Source organism: Taudactylus pleione, unplaced genomic scaffold, assembly GCF_031769625.1.
Source record: "Taudactylus pleione unplaced genomic scaffold, aTauple2 ptg000444l, whole genome shotgun sequence".
Lineage (NCBI taxonomy): Eukaryota > Metazoa > Chordata > Amphibia > Anura > Myobatrachidae > Taudactylus > Taudactylus pleione.
In genome coordinates this window covers 1160170-1182052 of record NW_028284846.1, presented here as the reverse complement: position 1 = coordinate 1182052, position 21883 = coordinate 1160170, and the positions used below count along the sequence as shown (strand labels likewise).

The window sequence follows — 21883 nt, the reverse complement described above, 5'->3', positions numbered from 1 at the left end:
ATAACGATTTATATATATATATTAGCCTCACACACTCATTCTTACACACACACACACACACACACACTCTCTCCGTCTCTCTGACACACACACATTATTGCTATAGTTAAACTTTCCACATCACTCTCTCTCTCTCTCTCTCTCTCTCTCTCTCTCTCTCTCTCTCTCTCTCTCTCTCTCTCTCTCTCTCTCTCTCTCATTACATCTTAATAATACTCACAGCATTGCCATAGCATGTACAGCTATTTTAAAGCAACTGTCTTCTATAACTCATGCTCCATGTAATGACACCACAGTGTATACTTTGCTAATAGCCCCATTAAACTTAAATTGTAGTCTATAAATTACTCAGATTCATTAATTGCAGAAGCCTTTATGCTAGATGTGTATCTGAGATCCCCATGCATTTTTAATGGTGCTGTAATCTCTCCTTTGCATAAGAGCCAGTGGCCAAGGTAGGCTCAGTCAGTGTCACAAGTGATACCATTAAACTTGCACCACAATGAAACTCACCGCTGTGACAAACCCCATTAAAATACCCCCCCTGGCAGCAACTGAAGCACATTCTTTGTAATTACTCCTAAAACTGAAGACTTTGCTTTTCAGAAGCTATTGAAAAAATATAATAAAAATTGTTTTTCTGCTTTAAGAAAGCGACGAGCTGACAAAATGACAGTTACGTTTTTGGATATATTTAGATGTACCCCTATTACATTAAATAAAGTATACATGAAAACAGAAAAAAGAAAGCTATTGTTAATGTACAGAGAGAAAAAGAAAATAATATAGGGCATAGTGTATATGATACAGCTCAGTGCCTATATGAAGGCAAAATATTTATTTCTGGTGCTTTTACATAGTGAATTACATTCATTTAACATGATATCAACAATGTTATGTATTATATTTATAGACTACTGCAAATTGCTTAGGTGTAAATGGTAATGGACATCATTCAGAAAGAACATTTGTGAATAATATACACCCAACTGTAAATTAAAGGAAAATGATGTCATCTCAGTGTTCAATGTCCTATATATGGTCTGGGTGGTTTTATAGTCACAGAACTCCTCAGTGACTCGTAATAACTATATAATTTACAGCAGAGGCTGTATTATCACAAACACACTTTTATCAACAGTAGGGTAAATTTTATTCCTTATAATACATGAATTGCAGCAAATGTAGCACTAATATTGTTGATTAAATTACTTAATTACTAAATTATTATTCATTGTTATTATTGAAGATCTAAGGGTTGAAGTAGATTATGACAGTATCAGTGATTTAAACAATAACATATTGATGTAAAACAAGTTATAGTTAAAATCAGGGAAATTATAAAATTGTGCCTTAGCTTGAATGTAAGACTCTTCTTGTTCTACAGCTGTGAGAGCAGACCGGATGCGTGGAGGGAGGAACAAATTTGGGCCAATGTACAAACGGGATCGTGCTCTCAAGCAACAGAAAAAAGCTTTAATACGAGCAAATGGACTCAAACTAGAAGCTATGAGTCAGGTCATCCAAGCCATTCCCACCGATCTGACTATTTCTTCTGCTATCCAAAATATCCACTCAGCATCCAAGGGTCTACCTCTAAACCATGCCGCCCTTCCCCCAACAGACTATGACAGAAGCCCATTTGTCACATCACCCATCAGCATGGCTATGCCACCTCACGGCAGCCTACAAGGTTACCAGGCCTATGGTCACTTCCCCAGCCGTGCTATCAAATCGGAGTACCCGGACCCTTATACCAGTTCTCCAGAATCTATAATGGGATACTCTTACATGGACAGTTATCAGTCCAGCTCCCCTTCCAACATCCCGCACCTTATAGTGGAACTCTTGAAATGTGAGCCAGATGAGCCTCAAGTCCAAAGCAAAATCATGTCATACTTACAGCAGGAGCAGGCCAACAGGAGCAAGCATGATAAACTCAACACATTTGGACTCATGTGCAAAATGGCTGACCAGACATTGTTTTCCATCGTTGAGTGGGCAAGGAGTAGCATATTCTTCAGAGAGCTAAAGGTAGGACAGATCTGTAGCTGCTGTACAGATTGTCTGACTTGTACTGTGCAGTCAGTGGTGTTGGAAACTAAATTATCTAGGTAATATAATTAGTTATTACAATTATTTATTTATTTTTCTTAAACTGAACAAGTCTCTGGCATGTGAAGACGTTATTATATTTTTTTTGCTAGGTGCATAGAACAGCAATACATTGATTGATTAAATGTAATGTCAACTACACTTAATGTTATAATATGTGACTTTATATTACTTTTATGTTGTTATCTTTTAAAGTTTGGCATACAGATGTGCCCTCATACACTGAGGGGCATATTCAAGTAGGTGCAAGGTTTACCGCGCTGGGATAAGCTCGGTGTTTCACACCCAGAGCTATTCAATTATTCAGGATTTTCCCCGTGCCATAACCCTGGGATAACATGTGTTGGAATTAATGGGTTTCCCTGTACGAGAAACCCCAGAGGCTGCATTTTTCTTCACAACTTCTGAGGCTATGAGGAAAAATCAGCACTGCGTGTGGTGATACAGGACCTAATTGAATAGGCCCGGGCTGTCAAATAACTGCAGGGTAAAATTGGATATGCCCCAGAGCGTCTATACCCCATATGGAGCGAGACGGTTGATGTGACTGAGATGCTACAAGATAAGTAACGCACCATATTTTTCTTTAAATTCTGTGGGGTCTATGTACTAAGCCATGCTTGCCGACATTCTGGCTGCTCCATCCAGGAGGGGGCAGCCAGGTCGGCATGGGGGGGGTGGTACAGCATCGGGGGCGCGGCTGGGGATATTACCCGACATTAGGGGCTGAGTGGGGGCGTGACCACTCGATCGCGTCATTTTGGCCCTGCCCCTGCTACACAATGCCGAGTTTACCGGCATTGTGAAGCAGGGGGTGGGGTCATGATGACACAATTCATTGTCATTGCCCCCCTCACTGCCGGGGGATCATGTGGAAGTTGCGGGGGGGGGGAGCGGGGAGTCCGGGAGACTTGCCTGCTTTTCTGGGGGGCCAAAAGCGCCACCCGATTTTTGGGAGGCTCCCGGATGAATAGGGAGAGTAAGCAAGTATGTACTATGCCTTTGAGTGAGGTAAAGTGGACGGAGATAAAGTACCAACCAATCAGCTCCTGTCATTTTTTCAAACACAGCCTGAAACGTGACAGTAAGGAGCTAATTGGTTAGTACTTTATCTCAGTCCACTTTATCTCTCTCCAAGGTTTAGTACATAGGCCCCAATGTCTTAGTCGCATTGCAGATGCAGCAAAAAGCCACACACAGTGTACCAGAGACAATAGACTACGTTTAATCGCACAAATTTGAATAACATACGTACAGAGAGATATATGAAGTACAATGGAACTTGGCATGAAGAAAAGCCCTGGCTGCTTGTATCAGAGCCCATTTTACACAGATTCAGATACAATCGCACACACAGTTACTAATGCCGCAAGCCCCAGTGGTCAGTGTATGCTAGCAACATAGGCCCTCATTCAGAGCCGTACGCTCTGAGCAGAGCGCACGCTCTGAATGAGGGCCGGGCTCCATTTTCATGGAGCGTCCTCCTGGACGCTCGTATAGCTGTGGGTCACCACCCACAGGCTATACGAGCGTGCATTGTGATGGTCGCGACCATCGCGACCATCGAATTTGCGAGCCGGAGCCTGCGGTTGAGGTTTTCAACCGCAAGCTCTGGAGTGATTTTGGCTCTATCAGAGCCAAAATCACTCCCACTGACATCACTAGTGATGTCAGTGGGCCGGCTTCTGACGGGAGGCGTTCCCTTAGGAACGCCCCCGTCAGGGAGGCACGCCCCCGGCACGCCCACCAAAGGGGGCGTGCTGTCAATCAACATTGACAGCACGCCCCCTTTGATCGGACACAACGAGCGAAGGACTTTCCTTCGCTCGTCGCGTCTGGCGCATGCGCACGACGGAGCTCCCTCCGTCGTGCGCATGCTCAGTCCATAACATCGACCCACTTGCGAGCGGACAGCCGCTCGCGAGTGGGTCTGAATCAGGCCCATAGTCTTGTTGCTTGTAGTTGTTTTCATTATGTGACTAAGATGCACATTTTGAGTGAAAAAGACTCTGTGCAGCCGATTCTCTTGGAACCTGGTACACTGAGAAGGGCTATTTGGCACACTGTACCCAAATAAATTTAGATAGATAGATAGATAGATAGATAGATAGATACAGGGGCATATCTATAATGGGTGCAGCGTGTGTGGGGAACACGGGACCCTGGGTCCAGGGGGAGCCCCGCACCGCACACCCTGCACCCATAATATTACTTACCTCTCCGGAGTCCCACATCGGCGCGGGGGTCCGGTGCTGTAAAACAACTGGAAAATGGCTGCGGCAGCCATTTTTCCGTCGTTTGCACTTGCGCAGTACAGGGAAAATGGCCGCCATGGCCATTTTCCCGGTGACCTGTGCATTCATTATAGACTCTGGGCACACTCTAGTGCCCAGAGTCTATAACTCCGGCGCTGGCCGCGCACAGCTCAGTGCACTGCTGGCCGCCGGGCGGAGAGGAGGGGGCCCGTGTCGGAGACTGCACACGGGGCCCCTCCTCTCTAGAAACGCCCCTGGATAGATAGATAGTTATGAGGTAGTTATGAATTTGATGCAGAAGAAGCAATAGATAGATAGATATGTGTTCAATAGCTATGAATTGAGGGACAACTGGTGATATTTTCTCCATTTAACTTTTTCTTTCAGCCTTTGACCAAGGTTCAAGAGTTAATTCATTTTGGTTGCATTAAAGAAGCACACTCTGGGCCTGATTCAGACCCGCTCGCGAGCGCTGAGCGCTCTCAAGCGGGTCGATGTTGGGCCAGTGCGTATGCGCGAGACCCGGATAGCGATGGGCAAGCCGTCGCTATGGGTCTCGCTACAAAGGGGGCATGCTGTCGATGGTGAGTGACAGCACGCCCCCTCTGGTGGTCGTGCCGGGGGCGTGGCTGGCCAGACGGAGGCGTTCCCATGGGAACGCCTACCGTCTGGGGCCGGCCCCACTGACATCACAAGTCCCCCACTGACATCACACTGTCGCTAGCCGGGTCCCGCGCATGCGCAAGACGGAGCTCCCTCCGTCGTGCACATGCGCATTTGGGTAACATCGACCCGCTTGCGAGCATCCTGCGCTCGCGAGTGGGTCTGAATGAGACCCAGATTTTCTGCAGCAGTGCTGAAAGTATATTTAATTATTTAGGCTAACAAGTCACATATAATTAGGCAGCTAGAAGTGTCTTAGTTTTTTTTAAGTTATAAAAGCAGGAAATGTCTCTAACAGGCTTTATGAAAGGAACGTTCAGGTCTGTTCTTTCAATTACTGATCGCACCGAGCAGACACAGCAGTGATTCTATTGTGCAAGCAACTGAATTGTACAACTTCCCTGCTAGTTGGTAAAAACAGCAGTCATTTTCCAGCTACTTGTCTCGCACATGAAGGATTGAGGTGTATTAATGGTATGTGTGTTTTATAAAGGTATGCTGTAGTTTTCTATTGCTGTTTTACCTGCCTATGCCATGACATCTCACACTTTATAAACACAAATTGGTCATTTACCTTATGCTCATCTTCTGCAAAATGCTAACAGTGCTGTCCAACACTTCCTATAGACCCCTCCCCTCCATCTCTAGGTAATGACCACAGCTCTTTCAGCTACAAAATTGAGAAAGAATATATATTAGGGAAAGTGTGTGTATGTATATACAGTCAGGTCCATAAATATTGGGACATTGACAGAATTTTCATATTTTGTCCTCTATTCACCACCACAATGGCTTTGAAATGAAACAAACAATATGTGATTTAACTGCAGACTTTCAGATTTAATTTGAGGGTAATTACATCCAAATCAGGTAAACGGTGTAGGAATTACAATGGTTTCTATATGTGCCTCCCACTTTTTAAGGGGCCAAAAGTAATGGGACAAACTAAACAATCCTAAATCTAACTTTCAATTTTTAATACTTTGTTGCAAATCCTTTGCAGGCTATTACAGCCTGAAGTCTGGAACGCATAGACATCACCAGACGCTGGGTTTCATCCCTGGTGATGCTCTGCCAGGCCTCTACTGCAAATGTCTTCAGTTCCTGCTTGTTCTTGGGGCATTTTCCCTTCAGTTTTGTCTTCATCAAGTGAAATGCATGCTCAGTCGGATTCAGGTCACTGAATTGATTTGGCCATTGCATAACATTCCACTTTTTAGCCTTAAAAACTCTTTGGTTGCTTTTGCAGTATGCTTCGGGTCATTGTCATTCTGCACTGTGAAGTGCTGTCCAACGAGTTCTGAAGCATTTGACTGAATATGAGCATTTAATATTGCCCGAAACACTTCAGAATTCATTCTGCTGCTTTTGGCAGCAGTCACATCATCAATTAATACAAGGGAACCAGTTCCATTGGCAGCCATACATGCCCATGCCATGACACTACCACCACCATGCTTAACTGATGAGGTGGTATGTTTTGGATCATGAGCAGTTCCTTTCCTTCTCTTCTCTTCCCATCACTCTGGTACAAGTTGATCTTTGTCTCATCTGTCCATAGGATGTTGTTCCAGAACTGTAATGGCTTTTTTAGATGTTGTTTGGCAAACTCTAATCTGGTCTTCCTGTTTTTGTGGCTCACCAATGGTTTGCATCTTGTGGTGAACCCTCTATATTCACTCTTGTGAAGTCTTCTCTTGATTGTTGACTTTGACACTTATACATCAACCTCCTGGAGAGTGTTTTTGATTTGGCCAACTGTTGTGAAGGGGCTTTTCTTCACCAGGGAAATAATTCTTTTGTCATCCACCACAGTTGTTTTCCGTGGTCTTCCGGGTCTTTTGGTGTTGCTGAGCTCTCCGGTGCGTTCTTTCTTTTTAAGAATGTTCCAAACAGTTGATTTGGCCACAACTAATGTTTTTGCTATATCTCTGATGGGTTTGTTTTGATTTTTCAGCCTAATGATGGCTTGCTTCACTGATAGTGACAGCTCTTTGGATCTCATATTGAGAGTTGACTGCAACTGATTCCAAATGCAAATGTCACACCTAGAATCAACTCCAGACCTTTTACCTGCTTAATTGATAATGAAATAACGAGGGAATAGCCCACACCTGTCCATGAAATACCTTTTGAGTTGATAGTCCCATTACTTTTGGCCCCTTAAAAAGTGGGAGGCACATATTGAAATTGTTGTAATTCCTACAGCGTTCCTACACCCGATTTGGATGTAATTGCCCTCAAATTAAATCTGAAAGTCTGCAGTTAAAGCACATCTTATTTGTTTCATTTCAAAACCATTGTGGTGGTGAATAGAGGCCAAAATCTGAAAATTCTGTCAATGTCCCAATATTTATGGACCTGACTGTATATATATATATATATATATGGCTGTAAGGAAAGCGGAGCGGCCAGGTGGGATGTCCTGAGGACAGTACCAGCCTAGTCACCCGCCGCTGATACATGACTCCCGCACTATGTGGGGAAAGACATTCTAGGATGCTAGTGGTTAGTGGTCCAGAGAAGGTGAGCTGGTGTGCCCAGTTATAATGGCTTGCGAGCAGCTCAGGTGGCAGGTGCAGTACAGGGCAAATTTTAAAAACACTTATCATTGTTTTTTTGCATGATAGTAGAAAGAAATATTGTGACCAAATTACCATGAATTTTCATTTGGTCCGGTAACCCTCAGTGCATTTGTAAAGTCTGTTTTGATTTATCAAGCCCCACTACTGTGTCCAAAGATGTAATATCAAGCACAGTTATGCAGTAAAGAATACATATTTGTATAAATATTTAAAACAAAAAATTAGTCTACTGCTAGGTCAAGATAACATTCAAAACAAGAGAAGAAGACAAAAAACTATGGACCTTACTCAGAGGCGGCCGTATGGTCTACGACCGCACGGCCGCCTCGATGTTTGGCCAGTGCGCATGCGCACGAGGGATCCGGCTCCCTCATGCGCATGCGTGAGACCCGCTACGACCGACAGAGCTTGTCGTAGCGGGTCGCTTTCCAAAGGGGGCGAGCTGTCGATGTTGATTGACAGCTCGCCCCGTTTGGAAGGTGGGCCGGGAGGGGGTGGCAGCCCAAACGGAGGCATTCCCATGGGAACGCCTACCGTTTGGGGGAGGCCCCACTGACATCACAAGTGATCACAAGTGATGTCAGTGGAGAGCTTCCGGCTCTGACAGAGCCAGAAGCTCTCCGGGGCTTACGACAAGTGAGACCCTACCCTAGGGTGTCGTCGTAAGCCCCGATGGTCACGATGGTCTCTGACCATCGCGACCATCACCTGAGCGGTCGTTAGAGCTGTGGGTGTAAACACACAGCCTAACGACCGAAACAGAGGCGGGCGGTCAGGATGCAAGTGTCCGCCCAGTTTCTGAGCTACCGCTTGCATCCTCCGACCACCTCTGAATGAGGTCCAATATGTGTGTGGAATGGATAAGCCCTATGCAATTCTGTCCTGATACTGTGTAAAGTGTTGGGGCTAGAATTGAGAGGTTTCCATCTTGCAGATGATAACTACTGTAAACCATACTAGCTGTTAACAGCATCTCCTTCACGTCAGTGTCTCAGTGTGGGTGCACCATGGGGCAATAAACACACTAGATAAATAATAGAGAAATATGGCATGTTTTAGCTGGTAATGCTACAATATTTGCAATAAAAATTTTGCCCCAGTCTTAGGCTGGCTTGGAAAGATGTAGGTAGAGCCGTAACTAGACTTTTTGGTGCCCTGTGACAGAGAGAGCATTGGCGCCCCCCCCCCCATTTTTTAAATAGGGACATAAGATAGTGCACCTGAAAAAGGGCCATGGCTCATGGGGGTATGCAGTCGGGAAGCCGGTGGACCTAAACCCGACAGCCGGATTCCCGACTGTCATATCCCGGCAAGGGTCTAAAGACAGGCGTCGATATGCCGACGCCTGTCATTAGACATATGCCGGGAGCCCGACGCCTGGCATCCTGATCGAAGGGACGCCGGGTGCCGAGCGTGGATAGGCATGGGTGGGTTAGGTTTAGGGTTCCCGGGGGGGACTTAGGGTTAGGCACCCCCCTGGGAGGTTAGGTTTAGGCTAGGGGAAGGGGGTGTTAGCGTTAGGCACCCCCGGGGGGGACTTAGGGTTAGGCACCCACCCGGGGTACTTAGGTTTAGGCGGCGGGGAAGTGGGGTTAGGTTTAGGTACCCCTAAGGGAGGGTTAGGGGGTAGAAATAGGTTAGTATATACTTACCTTTGACGATTGGGATTTCCTCCTCTGCCGGGATGCCGCTGTCGGGATTCCAACCGCCGGGCATTGGTCCAGCGGTAAATCATAACAATTCCCTCATGGGGAAGGGCCAGGGAACAGAGGGGAAGCCAGGAGATGCTGGGTATAAAAGAAGGGGAAGCTACAAGCGAGAATGATAATAAACAGGAAAACTGACAGGCCCAAACAGTGCCCCCTGCCCTGCGGTGCCCTGTGCCATGGCACAGGTCGCTCCACCCTCGTTACGGCCCTGGATGTAGGTGCTGCATGGCAGAGAAATTCCTCCTTGAAGAGATCTCAGCAGCTATCAGAAACATTATCAAACCCAACAAAAGGACTACCGCTGATCTACTCATTTATTTTCATTCTTCAACAATAGCCTAAAGAAATAATAAATTAAAAAAATTAATGGGACATAGTTGTGTCTTTTTTAAACTCTCATTGCATAATGACACATTGGCATTCTAACAGCATGAAATGCTTTGTCTAGATGACTGTGCCAAAAATAAAACTTTAATGCAAAATGTTATCATCATTTTACAGTGTTCTTAACTTACCTAGTATTTGCAGAGGCATTTAAGGCATTGATAAAAAAAATGCAGAGTAGGTGGAGTGTTTTTTATTCATTTACTTATTTAGGTGCAACCCTTACATGGTTTTGGTAGCTACCGCAGGAAATCAAGCTGCATCTTCTTTGCAGGTTTACTGACTGCAAATGCACTTAGGGTCTCATTCAGACCCGCTCGCGAGTGCAGGACGCTGGCAAGCGGGTCGATGTTACCCCAATGCGCATGCGCACGACGGAGGGAGCTCCGTCGTGCGCATGCGCGAGACCCGGACAGCGACAGCCAAGCTGTCGCTCCTGGTCTCGCACCAAAGGGGGCGTGCTGTCGATGGTGACTGACAGCATGCCCCCTATGGTGGGCATGCCGGAGGCGTGTCTGCCAGACGGAGGCGTTCCCAAGGGTCTCGTCGCAAGCCCGATGGTCGCGATGGTCTTGACCATCACGACCATCATCATGGACACTCGCATAAGCTGTGAACTAGGACGGCCCTGATTCAGAGCGAGCGCTCTGGTCAGTGGGTCCGGCTCTGAATCAGGGCCTTAGTGCTTAGTGCTCACCCCCATCTATCACCATCTGTGTTTATTATGTGGGCTTTTTGTGCATTTGGAATGGGGCTTTTTTGTATGTTGGAAAACACCTATAAAAGTGGTTTCCTTTAACAAATTTGCTTGGCAGTTGTAAAGGCCTTCTATGTAAAGTTTACGCCAGAGGCCCGTTTTCCATTATCTCTAGGGAAATGTAATATTCAAGTCATTTTGTGGTGTGAAAAATGCTGTTTCACTGCACAGGGAACTACACGTATGGGTGCCTAACTACATGCATTCATGCACTTAGCCAATACCCACTAAGGAACACCCCGATCTGTCAATCTCTTCCCATGAGAAAATGCAACATTTTTCACACCTGCAAATGTCGCTGTGGCCTGCAAATCACTACACATCCTCATAGAAACCACCTGGGCCTACACCTCATGCTCTGCCTTTGTTTATATAAAGCCATAGTACTTCATGAAACCTATCGGAACCTGCAAATCCGTGCACTAGCTCATAGAAGTGGGAGCATTAGCACAAATAAAGGAGCAAATGGTAAATGCCCTACAGGCAGTGCATGAGTTTCACCTTCATAAATGATGCTTATTGTATCCAATTGAAAGTTAATGTTAATTTGCGCTACAAATTGTTCCTGCTGTTCTTAATCGTTTTATGAAGTCCTAATACAATTAAAATTAGTTTTATTTAGCAAAATACCCCTGTGCCATGGACGTAAACCATTATTTGCTATTTAAAACCCTTCTAACTTTAAATCGACCCCAAAGAGAAGAGTTTGTGGATTTGGATTTGCCGAATAAACAGAGGAAATATAAGGAATAAAGTGTTCTCCCCCCCCGGTCCTTTTTATATTTAGCACTTCCAGTAATTTGAGCCAAGTAGGAACAAAAGGAGGGTTAAATATAGAAGTGGGATAATAGATAGCCATGAATATTATCCAGATAGTGTTTCCATATCACAGGGAACATTCAAAGGGGCAAGGGTTATTTTTAAGTATTTCTCAATTTAACAATAGGGGCTTTAGTTTAATATTCTCACTGACTAAGTACACAAATAGCAGCGACATGTCCATTTCCATTAATACCATTATGTAGTAGATGTGCAGTTTATATAATAGAAAATATAAAAAGATGCATGCATGTAAGCTCTCTTTAAGATATAAAAATGTTCTGTGCCCACAGTATGAAATGTTAATATAGTATAGTAAACTATCTAATATAATTCCCAAATAATACTTGTGAAATTTGCACTTTTACCATGCAAGGGGTAAGAATTGGGGATAAGAATAGGTGGCATAATCATATAGCGCTAATGTTTATATTAGATAACATGAATCAAATATCATCTGCCCGTTCATAATCTATGTGCCTAAGAAGACCTTCCAGGAATGAATGCTGTATATTAAAATTGACAGTTCATAGAAAAAGCAGTTCACCTGTAGTCCACACAGCTAAATCCAAATATTTCCCATTTGTTGTTACCACCAACTGTCCAGAGTTTGCACCAACTGTCCCTGCCAATGTCCAAATTCAAAGTACCACTTATTTTTTATTTTTTTTGCTAGATCTGATCTTAGCTTTCGTGCTACATGTTAAGATTTATTGAAAACAGATTTAAGTGCAATAGAAATCATGGTTTCCACTGTGTATTAATATGCAACTTACCTGCATTTAAAAATTATGTTGGGTTTTTAGTCTTTTTGCAACCCAAATTTTAATAAGGCTGCAAACAGAACAAATATGTTAGTCAATTTTTATGCTAATATTGTTGATTTATAAAGCTTTTAAAATATTAATTAACAGAAAGACCCATGCCCACCTGCAGTATACACTCAGTGGAGGCATCCATGACTAGTGGTATATTTACGAAAGTGAGAGTTTTTAGAAGTGGAGATGTTGCCCACAGCAACCAATCAGATTCTACTTAAAATGTAACTAGCACCTTCTAGAAGTTAATAGCTCGATTCTGATTGGTTGCTATGGGCAACATCTCCATTTCTAAAAACTCTCACTGTAGTAAATATACCTCTAGGAGTCAGTGACATCACTGAGGCGCTGACTGGCTATATTCAAGCAGCACAGTACTAGCTCTTAGTGAATTGTCTTGAATATTAGTTAATATTAGCTAATAACAAACTCTCCACTTTGACCGATAGGTGTCATCTACACTTTATAGATGAAAAAATACAAATAAGGTGTCTGTGCTAATCACTATATAAAAAACATAGGCTGTGAAAATTATAAATATATTATTATTTTATTGAACATATGAAAAAATGAACTGCAGTTCAACTCTAAAAACATATATATACATTACACATAGAATGAAAAAAGAAATTGAACGTTACATTAATAATCTAAGCACATACTGTTTCCAATATATCATAGGAAAAAAGATAGATGTTTTAAACTCTATGTAGAGCCTTGATGGTAATCAGCATATGTTGCTAATGGCAACCAGAATGATATAAATCTGTAAAGTAGGTTTAGTCACTCTGTTAAAACCTGATATAGGGTATAGTGACTCCCTAAATTACGGAGCCATAGAGCTAACAAAATCTTAATTTGGTGAATATAATAGCGGGGGGGTCTCCAGAGCAAAACCCGCAGTCCAGTATCTCACCTGTCCCAGTGGACTCAAAGCTCCAAAGACTCCCTAGGAACCAACTGCTCCTGCGACTCCCAGACAAATAGAAACAAGTAGGTGTGATGTTGGTCCCTGTGACCAGCGCCGCTCCGGCGGCTAACTGCGGGGCTGTGCGTAGCTCCAATGGCTCACAGGCAGGGAAGCTGTACAGGATGGTGAGCCGTTTGTGCCTCAGCGACTCCCTATCAGGCCGCAAGGGGTGAAGGCTGGTTAGTCTGCCTCTGTGGAGAATCCCCCTGTCCAGCGGAGGCAACAGATAGCAGAAATGATGGTCCACACAAACAGGCTCAGCAATGTCCGTCAGTGTGTCTCTGCAACACTGGTGGGTAATAAATATGCAGGTAGTGCAAATCACCAAACAATGGTTCCACAGATGGAATACAGCAGTGTAGTTGGTCAAGAGTTGAAAAAGCAGTCCAGAGAACACCTTGATATGTTTCTCCCCTCTTGCAGGAGTTTTTTCAAATGGTAAAGAAGAAAAAAACCCTGCAAGAGGGGAGAAACATGTCAAGGTGTTCTCTGACCAACTACACTGCTGTATTCCATCTGTGGAACCATTGTTTGGTGATTTGCACTACCTGCATATTAGATTATTAATGTAACATTCAATTTCTTTTTTCATTCTATGTGTAATGATTATATATGTTTTTAGAGTTGAACTGTAGTTAATTTTTTCATATGTTTAATAAAACAATAATATATTTATAATTTTCACAGCCTATGTTTTTGATATAGTGATTAGCGCAGACACCTTATTTGTATTTTTTGGTCCTTTTTGAGGGTGATTTGCAGGTATCCTTCTAGTGTCAGCAGCAAGTCTCTATATTAGACAACACCTGAGTGATTAGCGCACCAGTTTTTCTTTCTCCACTTTATAGATGTAATCTATATATATATACTGACATATACATTGACCATTTCAGACAGGTAAAGTATACCTTATTAATGCAGACAGTTGTATAAATGAAATCAGTCACATATCCACTTGCAGCTCAGACATAACCCATACATGTCTACCTTCCCGGTTTCGCGGGAGGCTCCCGATTTTTCGGGTAACCCCCCGCACCCCCCGGAAGGGTAGGTATTTTTCCCGCATTCTGCCCACTTCCTAGTGAAGTGGGCAGAATGAGGAGAATACCCGCGGCGATCGCAGGTCTCCGTGAAGGGGGCAGGGCTTAAGATGTGATTCTGCATGAATCACAGCATTTGGCCCCGCCCTTATGTAAATTTTACCCCAATCGCGGCAGTTTTGCAGCGAGGGGGTGGGGCTTAATGACGCAAATCGTTAGGCACCGCCCCCCATCGGCCCCCTGCTGCTTCTCTTACCCAGGCTTCTCCCGGGAAGAGATTATTAAAGGTAGGTAAGAATGATATAACCCGGTTGTAAAGGGGGTTTAAATGTAGGAAAACTTTAACCTGGGCATATCAACGGAATTGTGGGCTATGCAGAGTTGTCTGTAATTATGATGCACTGATTATGATTGCTATGAAACTAAGTGTTTGGCAGGGCCGTAACTAGGGGTGTGCCAACGGTGCTGCCGCTTTGAGCCCAGTGGGCGGCACCAGAGTCGTAACTAGATTTTTTGGCGCCCTGTGCCATAAAGAGTATTGGCGCCCCCCAATTTTTAAATAGGGGCATAACGCACCCAAAAAAGGGTCATAGCCTCATGGGGAAGGGTCAGGGAAGAGATAGGGGAGGCCAGGAGATGCTGGGGATGAAATAAGAGGAAGCTACAAGTAAGAATGATAATAAACAGAAAATGACAGGCCCAATAAGCGCCCCCTGCCCTGCTGTGCCCTGTGCCATGGCAGCAGTCGCACTACCCTAGTTACACCCCTGGGCGGCACCATTGCTGCCCCACAGTCCCTGCATCTGACTAGCAGCAGCCAGAATCACTGCTGCAGTGCTGTCCGGAGTGTCCTCTTGATGCTCCAGGCATGCACACTGCAGTCTGACACTGACCGCCCAATGGGAGCCTTAAACCAAAACTAGGTTATCCAAGTCAACCTTTCACCAGAACTATATGAATTGGAAATATGGATTTGCCGTCCCTGGTAGGGTGGTCACCCAGTGCGGCCCCCATCCTTATAGTCATGCCACTGACAACTGCAAATCACAAAGAAATGAGAGGGGGCATTTTCTTCAGAGAAGTAGGCCTGGTCCCTGAAGCCAAAGACTTAAATAAATTCCACAAACTACACTCTTAACATTGATTATTGGCTAGCAGCACAATAGGTGACCACCCCAGCCAGCCCTCAGACTCATGGCTTTACCCAATCCTGTCTTATATCAGACTTTTGTTATTCTTTAAAAAATGGAGATACACCAAATTCCTGGCAAAAGCACAGGAGAAAGGCCATGGAGAAAGCCCTTGTCCCACTTTACAACATTGCAACAAACTTGCCAACTGTCCCTCATTGTCAGGGAGACTCCCTGACATAGTAGCAATCTCCCTGTCTCCCTGAAGAGTTTAGTAATCTCCCTAATTGCACCTTACCTCCATTATGAAGCTGTTATAGTAAAACAAAAGAGATATATACATTCAACTGGGATCATTAGTATAATTTCCCTGCGTTGGTTATAAGGCACAATGATCCCTATGGCTACATGCATTTCTGAAGAGTATTAGTGTGTTGCCATCAACAAATAGATTTTATTAATTGCTTTTGGGCTCACTTAAATTTAGATGTGAGTACATTTTATGACAGCCTCTCAGATGTAGCAGTACACGCCTAACACATGTATGACACGCCTCTCGGATGTAGCAGTACACGACACGTCCACTTTACCGCAGCGCTCACAGGTGTTGCATTCACAATCTCCCTGAAATGCTTTTTCAAAAGTAGGCAAGTATGCATTGCAATCGATCTCCAGGGGGCTGTGCGGAGAATGTGCGGAGTTTCCCACATTGCGCATGTGCAGCTGAAAAGCCTTGCATAAGCAGTAGCCACAAGGGGGTCCATAGATGGAGTAAAGTATTTGCGTATGCAATTACTTCTTCCTTTCCCAGCCATTCAAATTGGTACATTTTGATGACAAAATTATCCTTATTGCCTATTTTAAAACTGAGCAAAGAATAAACCTTATCAAAACCAATTAATGCATCTTTTTGACACTAACAGCAAGCATAGTCAAAACTCTAGAGGCAGTTATTTAGTGGAAATAGTTTTAGCCAGGTCCAATTAATATATACTTTCCTATTGAGATACGTAATAACAAACAAACTATCTATATATATAGACTTTTGCATATGTGATTAGTACTGCAAATAGTCATTTTATACAAGGCAAACTGCATTTTTGGTGTGGTGTCCTTTAATAGTCCCTTTAATAGTCAGCTAATATGGAGTTAGTATTTTCTTAACAGAGGTGACATGGATTTTTTTCATTAATCATTTATTAAACAATGGACCAAATATTGTGAGTTTCAAACAATTGTTGAACCAAAGGCTTTGAACATGTGGTGGTTCCATTTTCCCCTGACATCTGTTACGACATTGTAATGCTGTTAGCCAACACATAACACATTGTGAATTATATCCTGGTCTCATTTCTCATTGTAACTCTCACTGTCTCCGGTACAGTAATTACAAGGTAATATTACTTTTTCTCACGAATATGTTACATCAAATATATAACTACTACTTATTATTATTTGCAGATGGCTATACCATAGATAGAAAATGCTAGCGTTTTACAGGTCATTTTCATCCTGTGCATCAGTAAGAAGCCCAAAATATACATAGAATATATTGGGATAAAATGCATTAAAGGCTACATTTATTTAGCAACTAAACGCTAGTGTCTTGTAGTTCAGTATGACGTTATGCTATCTCTTTGGGGGAGATGTATTAAATCTTCTAAAGAAAACAGGTAGAGAAACTGACTATAGCAACCAATCATCTTCTAGCTATAAATTTATAGAATGTACTAGATAAATGGTAGGTAGAAGCTGATTGGTTTGGCAACTTCTTTACTTGTCCTTTTTAGAATGTTTGACGCATCAACCCCTTTGTTCAGTGTAAGATGAACATTTACAATGCAGTGCTTACCTGACCAGGAAACTTCAGTGTTGCAATAATATGCTATGTTCTTTAAATACTACTTTGTGACCATTAATTTCTCTCTATACACTGACTAAGTACATCACTGCTTTAGCACACTGCGGATTCTTGGTATAAAAATGCAGCATTGTAAAGTGTCTGTGTGACCTTCTGCGATGGGAATATCAGGTCCTTGAATGCATTGACAGGTTATACTATACCAGACACATCAATTAAATTTCATGACATAATGAATAAAAAACTCTGTGTTCATACCTGTCCACTTAGTATATCTCAAAGTAATAGTTCATTATAATACTAGGACATTATTTTCAACTGTTTAGGAATGAAATGGGTTTGATTGGAACGTGAAAAATATTGTTTGTATCATTCGGTAAACCCTTAAACATACATTATATATAACCCAAGGCTCTGTACACACAAGTGTTTTGTCTTTATTTTGTTTGTTGTTTTGCAGTTTTTCTGCTTTTCTTACTATAAAACTTAGAGCTAATAAAATCCCTTATTAAACTGCTAATCGAAAAATGCTAAACACAAAGACATGTTAATAAATTAGTCACAGTGTATGAACTGTGCCATAGTTCAACTTTGTTATTTGCCGGTTATGTCAGATCTTATTGGTGTATAATGTATAAAAAGAACAAAGTTCCTCAGTAGCTTCAAACTAGCTTACTTGAAAAACCCAGGGAGCACTTCCAGCTCTCTTTCCAAGTTTTTAGGGTTCGTTACTTTTGGCAAGTGGCCTTTGTATAGCTCAAATAAATACAGAATACATTTCATAACTTGTTCTGTTAATTTATAGCTAGTTTTTATGGTAGCAAATAGCAATATACTCTTGCTTCTATTTGGTGTCTGCCCTGATCTTGTTTAATCATTTTTATATATTTTCCATTTCTTCAGTGCTTAAGTTGGAATTATAACACTTTTGTTGTCATTTGTATGTCTTGTCATTTGATATAGTGCAGCAATGCATTAATAAGTATGTATTTAACAAGAGCTAAAAGCTTAGGAGTAGTAAGTGTTGTACATAAAGTGTACTCCTTCGCTGTATACAGTGGTGGCAGCCATTGTGTATGCTAGAGCAATATTCATTGTAACCCAGCCTGTCAGTACATGTGATGTCACACACATGCTTCAGTGATATCACTAGTGATATAGCCTACAAAAATGACTTCCCCCATACTGATTAACAATTTTAGAAAGATTTTTTTAAATGTGCCATTGATTGACACCTAAAAAAACCTAAACACATCCCAGGGGATGTAGTTTATATCCCGACCGTCGGGATGCCGGCAATTAGAATGCACAACACCAATCAGAATCCCGGCACCAACATCCTGACCGCCGGCATCCCGATTGTAAGTATTGGGGTTAAGGTGATCTGTAAATCATATAAACAATCTATTAATTGTGAATACAGATCATAGCATTTTATATTGGCTGGTGGAAACTACCACAATTAAAATAAACATTGTACTGACAAACTTGGCTCAGATCATATTTACATCTTCTGTTTCAAAGTAAAAGGAGGGGGACCCCGTGCTCATGAGAAAAGGCAGCAGAGTCTGTCCCACATAGGCAGTGCAGTCGGATTAGCTACCCTTCAAACATCTTACAACCACACAGAAGACCAGCCTTTGTAGAGAATTGTGTAATCGTAGCTCCACCGACAATGGCACAATGACAAAAATCATACCCATTGCTTGGACCTCCACCCTCTGGTATCTCCTGGAGGGGGCCAGAGAGACGTGAAAATAGGATCTCAATATATAAGAATTGTATAGCAAATGCCAATTTGGTATAACATGCACATTTCATTCAGCATTCTCCTTTCACAAGTTGTCTTTAAAGTTGGAATATGAAATGAAAGATCTTTTTATCTTCTTTTGATATATTTTGCAAATTATTGTTAACTGAAGTATGTTAACAAAATGCAACTACGTCTTGTTTCAACTGTACTAAGTACATCATTATATTGACTTTATTTCACTGACAGTGACATGTTTAAGTGGTCCGTCCCCCTATGACTGAAATGTTTTAATGGCAGTGTAATGTCTAATGGGTCTGTACCTCCTAACCAAAATGCTTTGCCGAGAACAGCCATTATGCGACGTCATGTCTTGTAAAGATATTTAACTCATTCATCCTCTTTGCCTACCAAAACATCTATGGACAGTACCATGTTTTAAGTTCCCTTATTGAGAGTGTAATCAGCAAACTAGAGTAAAATATTGTTTAATTCTTGAACGATGAAGTGTTACACAGGCCCTGCTACCAAATGCACGTGCTGGAAAGCAACAACTGTCATTGATTTAAATTATTTAGTGTCATTGTCAATGGTAATGCCATCTGGACAATTGCCAATGATTATTAGTAATAATAATGCATTGGTTTTGAAGCAGAGGTTGTTTCTGTTCAATGAAAACTAGAACCAAAAACTAAGTTCCCTGCTTTTTCCCATTTCCGACAGTACATTTTCAAAGGTTAAAGGTGCAAAATATAGATTCATCAAGATCATGAAATAGTGTTTTTTTATTATATGCTTTAAAATATAGGGCACTGTTCTGTTATTGAATGGTTTCTATAAAATAAAACATGATGGGACACATTTAGAGTTGGATATAGTTTTTTTCTTTTGCGTAAGATACACTTTTTCTATAGAGGATGCATCTGCAGGTACAGGTTTTGGTAGTATAGCTCTTGTTAATGCAGGAATTTAAGATGTTTGAGTGAGGTTTATGGCCCTAGTAGGGTGGAACCAGGAAGAAGTTGAGTGTCCAGAGCATCTTAAAGTAGCTCCAGGCCTTTCAGTGGTAGCTCTCTATGTTGAGGCGTGGAGTTCAAGGCACCCTGCTAGTCCATAGTAGGTGCCATGGTGTAGTGACAGTAATGCCCCCAAGGCAGGGTTGCCGACAATCTGTCTGCCTCTTCTGGGATTGTCAGAGCAGGGGGTGTGATGTGAATTTGGGGGAGAGGACGGGGGATTGGGACGCCTACTGGTACAAAATGCAGAGATTACAGGCATTTTGCAGCCTGGGGTAGGGCCATGATGATGTGATTCAGAGCAAATCATGTCATCGGCTCCCTAGACACTGTGGAGGGGTAAGTATAACTATACATGGGTGCAGGGTGCGCGATGTGGGCCCCCCTGAACCCAGGGGCTTGTGTGCACCGCACACCCTGTACCTATTACAGAAAAGGCATTGGTGGTGGATGAACACGTGATGATAATGAGTATTAGCAGCACTATCTAGCCACTTCTGATTGGCTGATTGTGTCTCTGAACTCTCCATCTGATATTACTTGCATTGTACCTGCATTATTTCAAACTGCGGCCACCTACTTACATAACGTAATTAACATGTCCATTGGGAATACTGTAGGAAAAATATTCCTATTCGATTTTAACGGGGAAAAGCATTGGATGCTTGTATTTAATGTAATTTCACTTTGTGCTTGTATTTAACTATGTTAACTATTAAGACACCAGTGTCTTATGTATATGATACTTCATTACATTATTATACTGTGTACGAATAGGGTAATACATTCTTGCTGACTTCCTACAGCTCCTCTCCGGGAGAAAACCGGAGAGGAGACTTAGCTGGCCACTTCGGGGGGATGGGGCAGGGCTCTGCCTCCTCCATACAGAGCCGCAATTCCAGGCATTATTCCCTCATACTGACCACTTCACTTGGAAGTGAGTGGGATGCGGGAGATCCAGGCACTTGTTTGGGGTTGTGGGTGGCTACCTGAAAATTTGGGAGCCTCCCGCAACTTCTGGGAGAGTAGGTAACTATGGGGTAATAGCATTTACCGCAAACACTTTCATGCCACATCTGCATTGTGGGGCTTAAGAATAAACATCTATACACCAGATATATGTCTGGTACAAATACTGTTGTCTTATAGCTGGATGCACCATTCCTGAATATAGGCCCATAAATGTATGTTTTCTTGTATGTGTCTTTTCTTATGTACGTTCAAGGCTTAAATACATCCACTGCTAAATGATATCCAATGTTAGCATTTTATTTTACTTGTATGGAATTACTGAAAGCAGCACAAGAGAGTGTTTCTATAGCAGACGTGCACATCAGTTATGTCTCAGTTTATGTGTTCATCATGAAGCCAGGCAACATTTCCAGGTGAAGCAACAGTACAACCTCCAAAAATATACTCTTTTCAACCTTCCCCCCCATCACAATAATTATGGTACTGTCCATTTCCCTCCAGTATACAAGATTTTAGAGAGGCGCCCTGATAGGGCAATATTGTTACCCCACAGCAATCTGACATTTGCTATAATTTTATAGAAAACTCAGTTGCAGTGAGACTGTGGAAACCGACAATCTCTAGATCCATTTCATAATTGTCCCCACCGTGCTTTACACAATTTAGAAATATCAAAATGATAGTGAATAAACTTAGAATAGGAAGGTAATGTCTTAACACCATTCTACATGACAATATATGATAGTAATGAAAAGCATACTTGCCAACTCTCCCTGATTGTCAGGGAAGACTCCCTGAAATGGCAGCAATCTCCCTGACTCCCTGAGGAGTCTACAAATATCCCTGATTGCACCTTACCCTCATTAGGAAGCTGTTTTATTATATTTTAAAAAAATAGAGATCTATAATTTCAAATAAGATTATTAGTATAATTCAATGCCTTGGTTATAAGGTACAGTGATCCCTATGGTTACAGGCATTTTATGAAAAAAATCAGTGTGTTTTCATCAACAAGTAGATCTAACTAACTGCTTTGGAG

General features: G+C 42.5%; 1 protein-coding gene across 1 annotated transcript in view; it reads left to right on the top strand.

Annotated features, from left to right (window-relative positions):
* The window catches only part of NR5A2 (nuclear receptor subfamily 5 group A member 2), a 97631-nt gene that overhangs the window by 8767 nt on the left and 66981 nt on the right, over positions 1–21883 (top strand). Inside the window, exon 4 of the mRNA XM_088447896.1 lies at positions 1388–2034. Coding sequence (XP_088304022.1) covers positions 1388–2034 — 647 coding nt within the window. The remainder of the gene's footprint in view (positions 1–1387; positions 2035–21883) is intronic.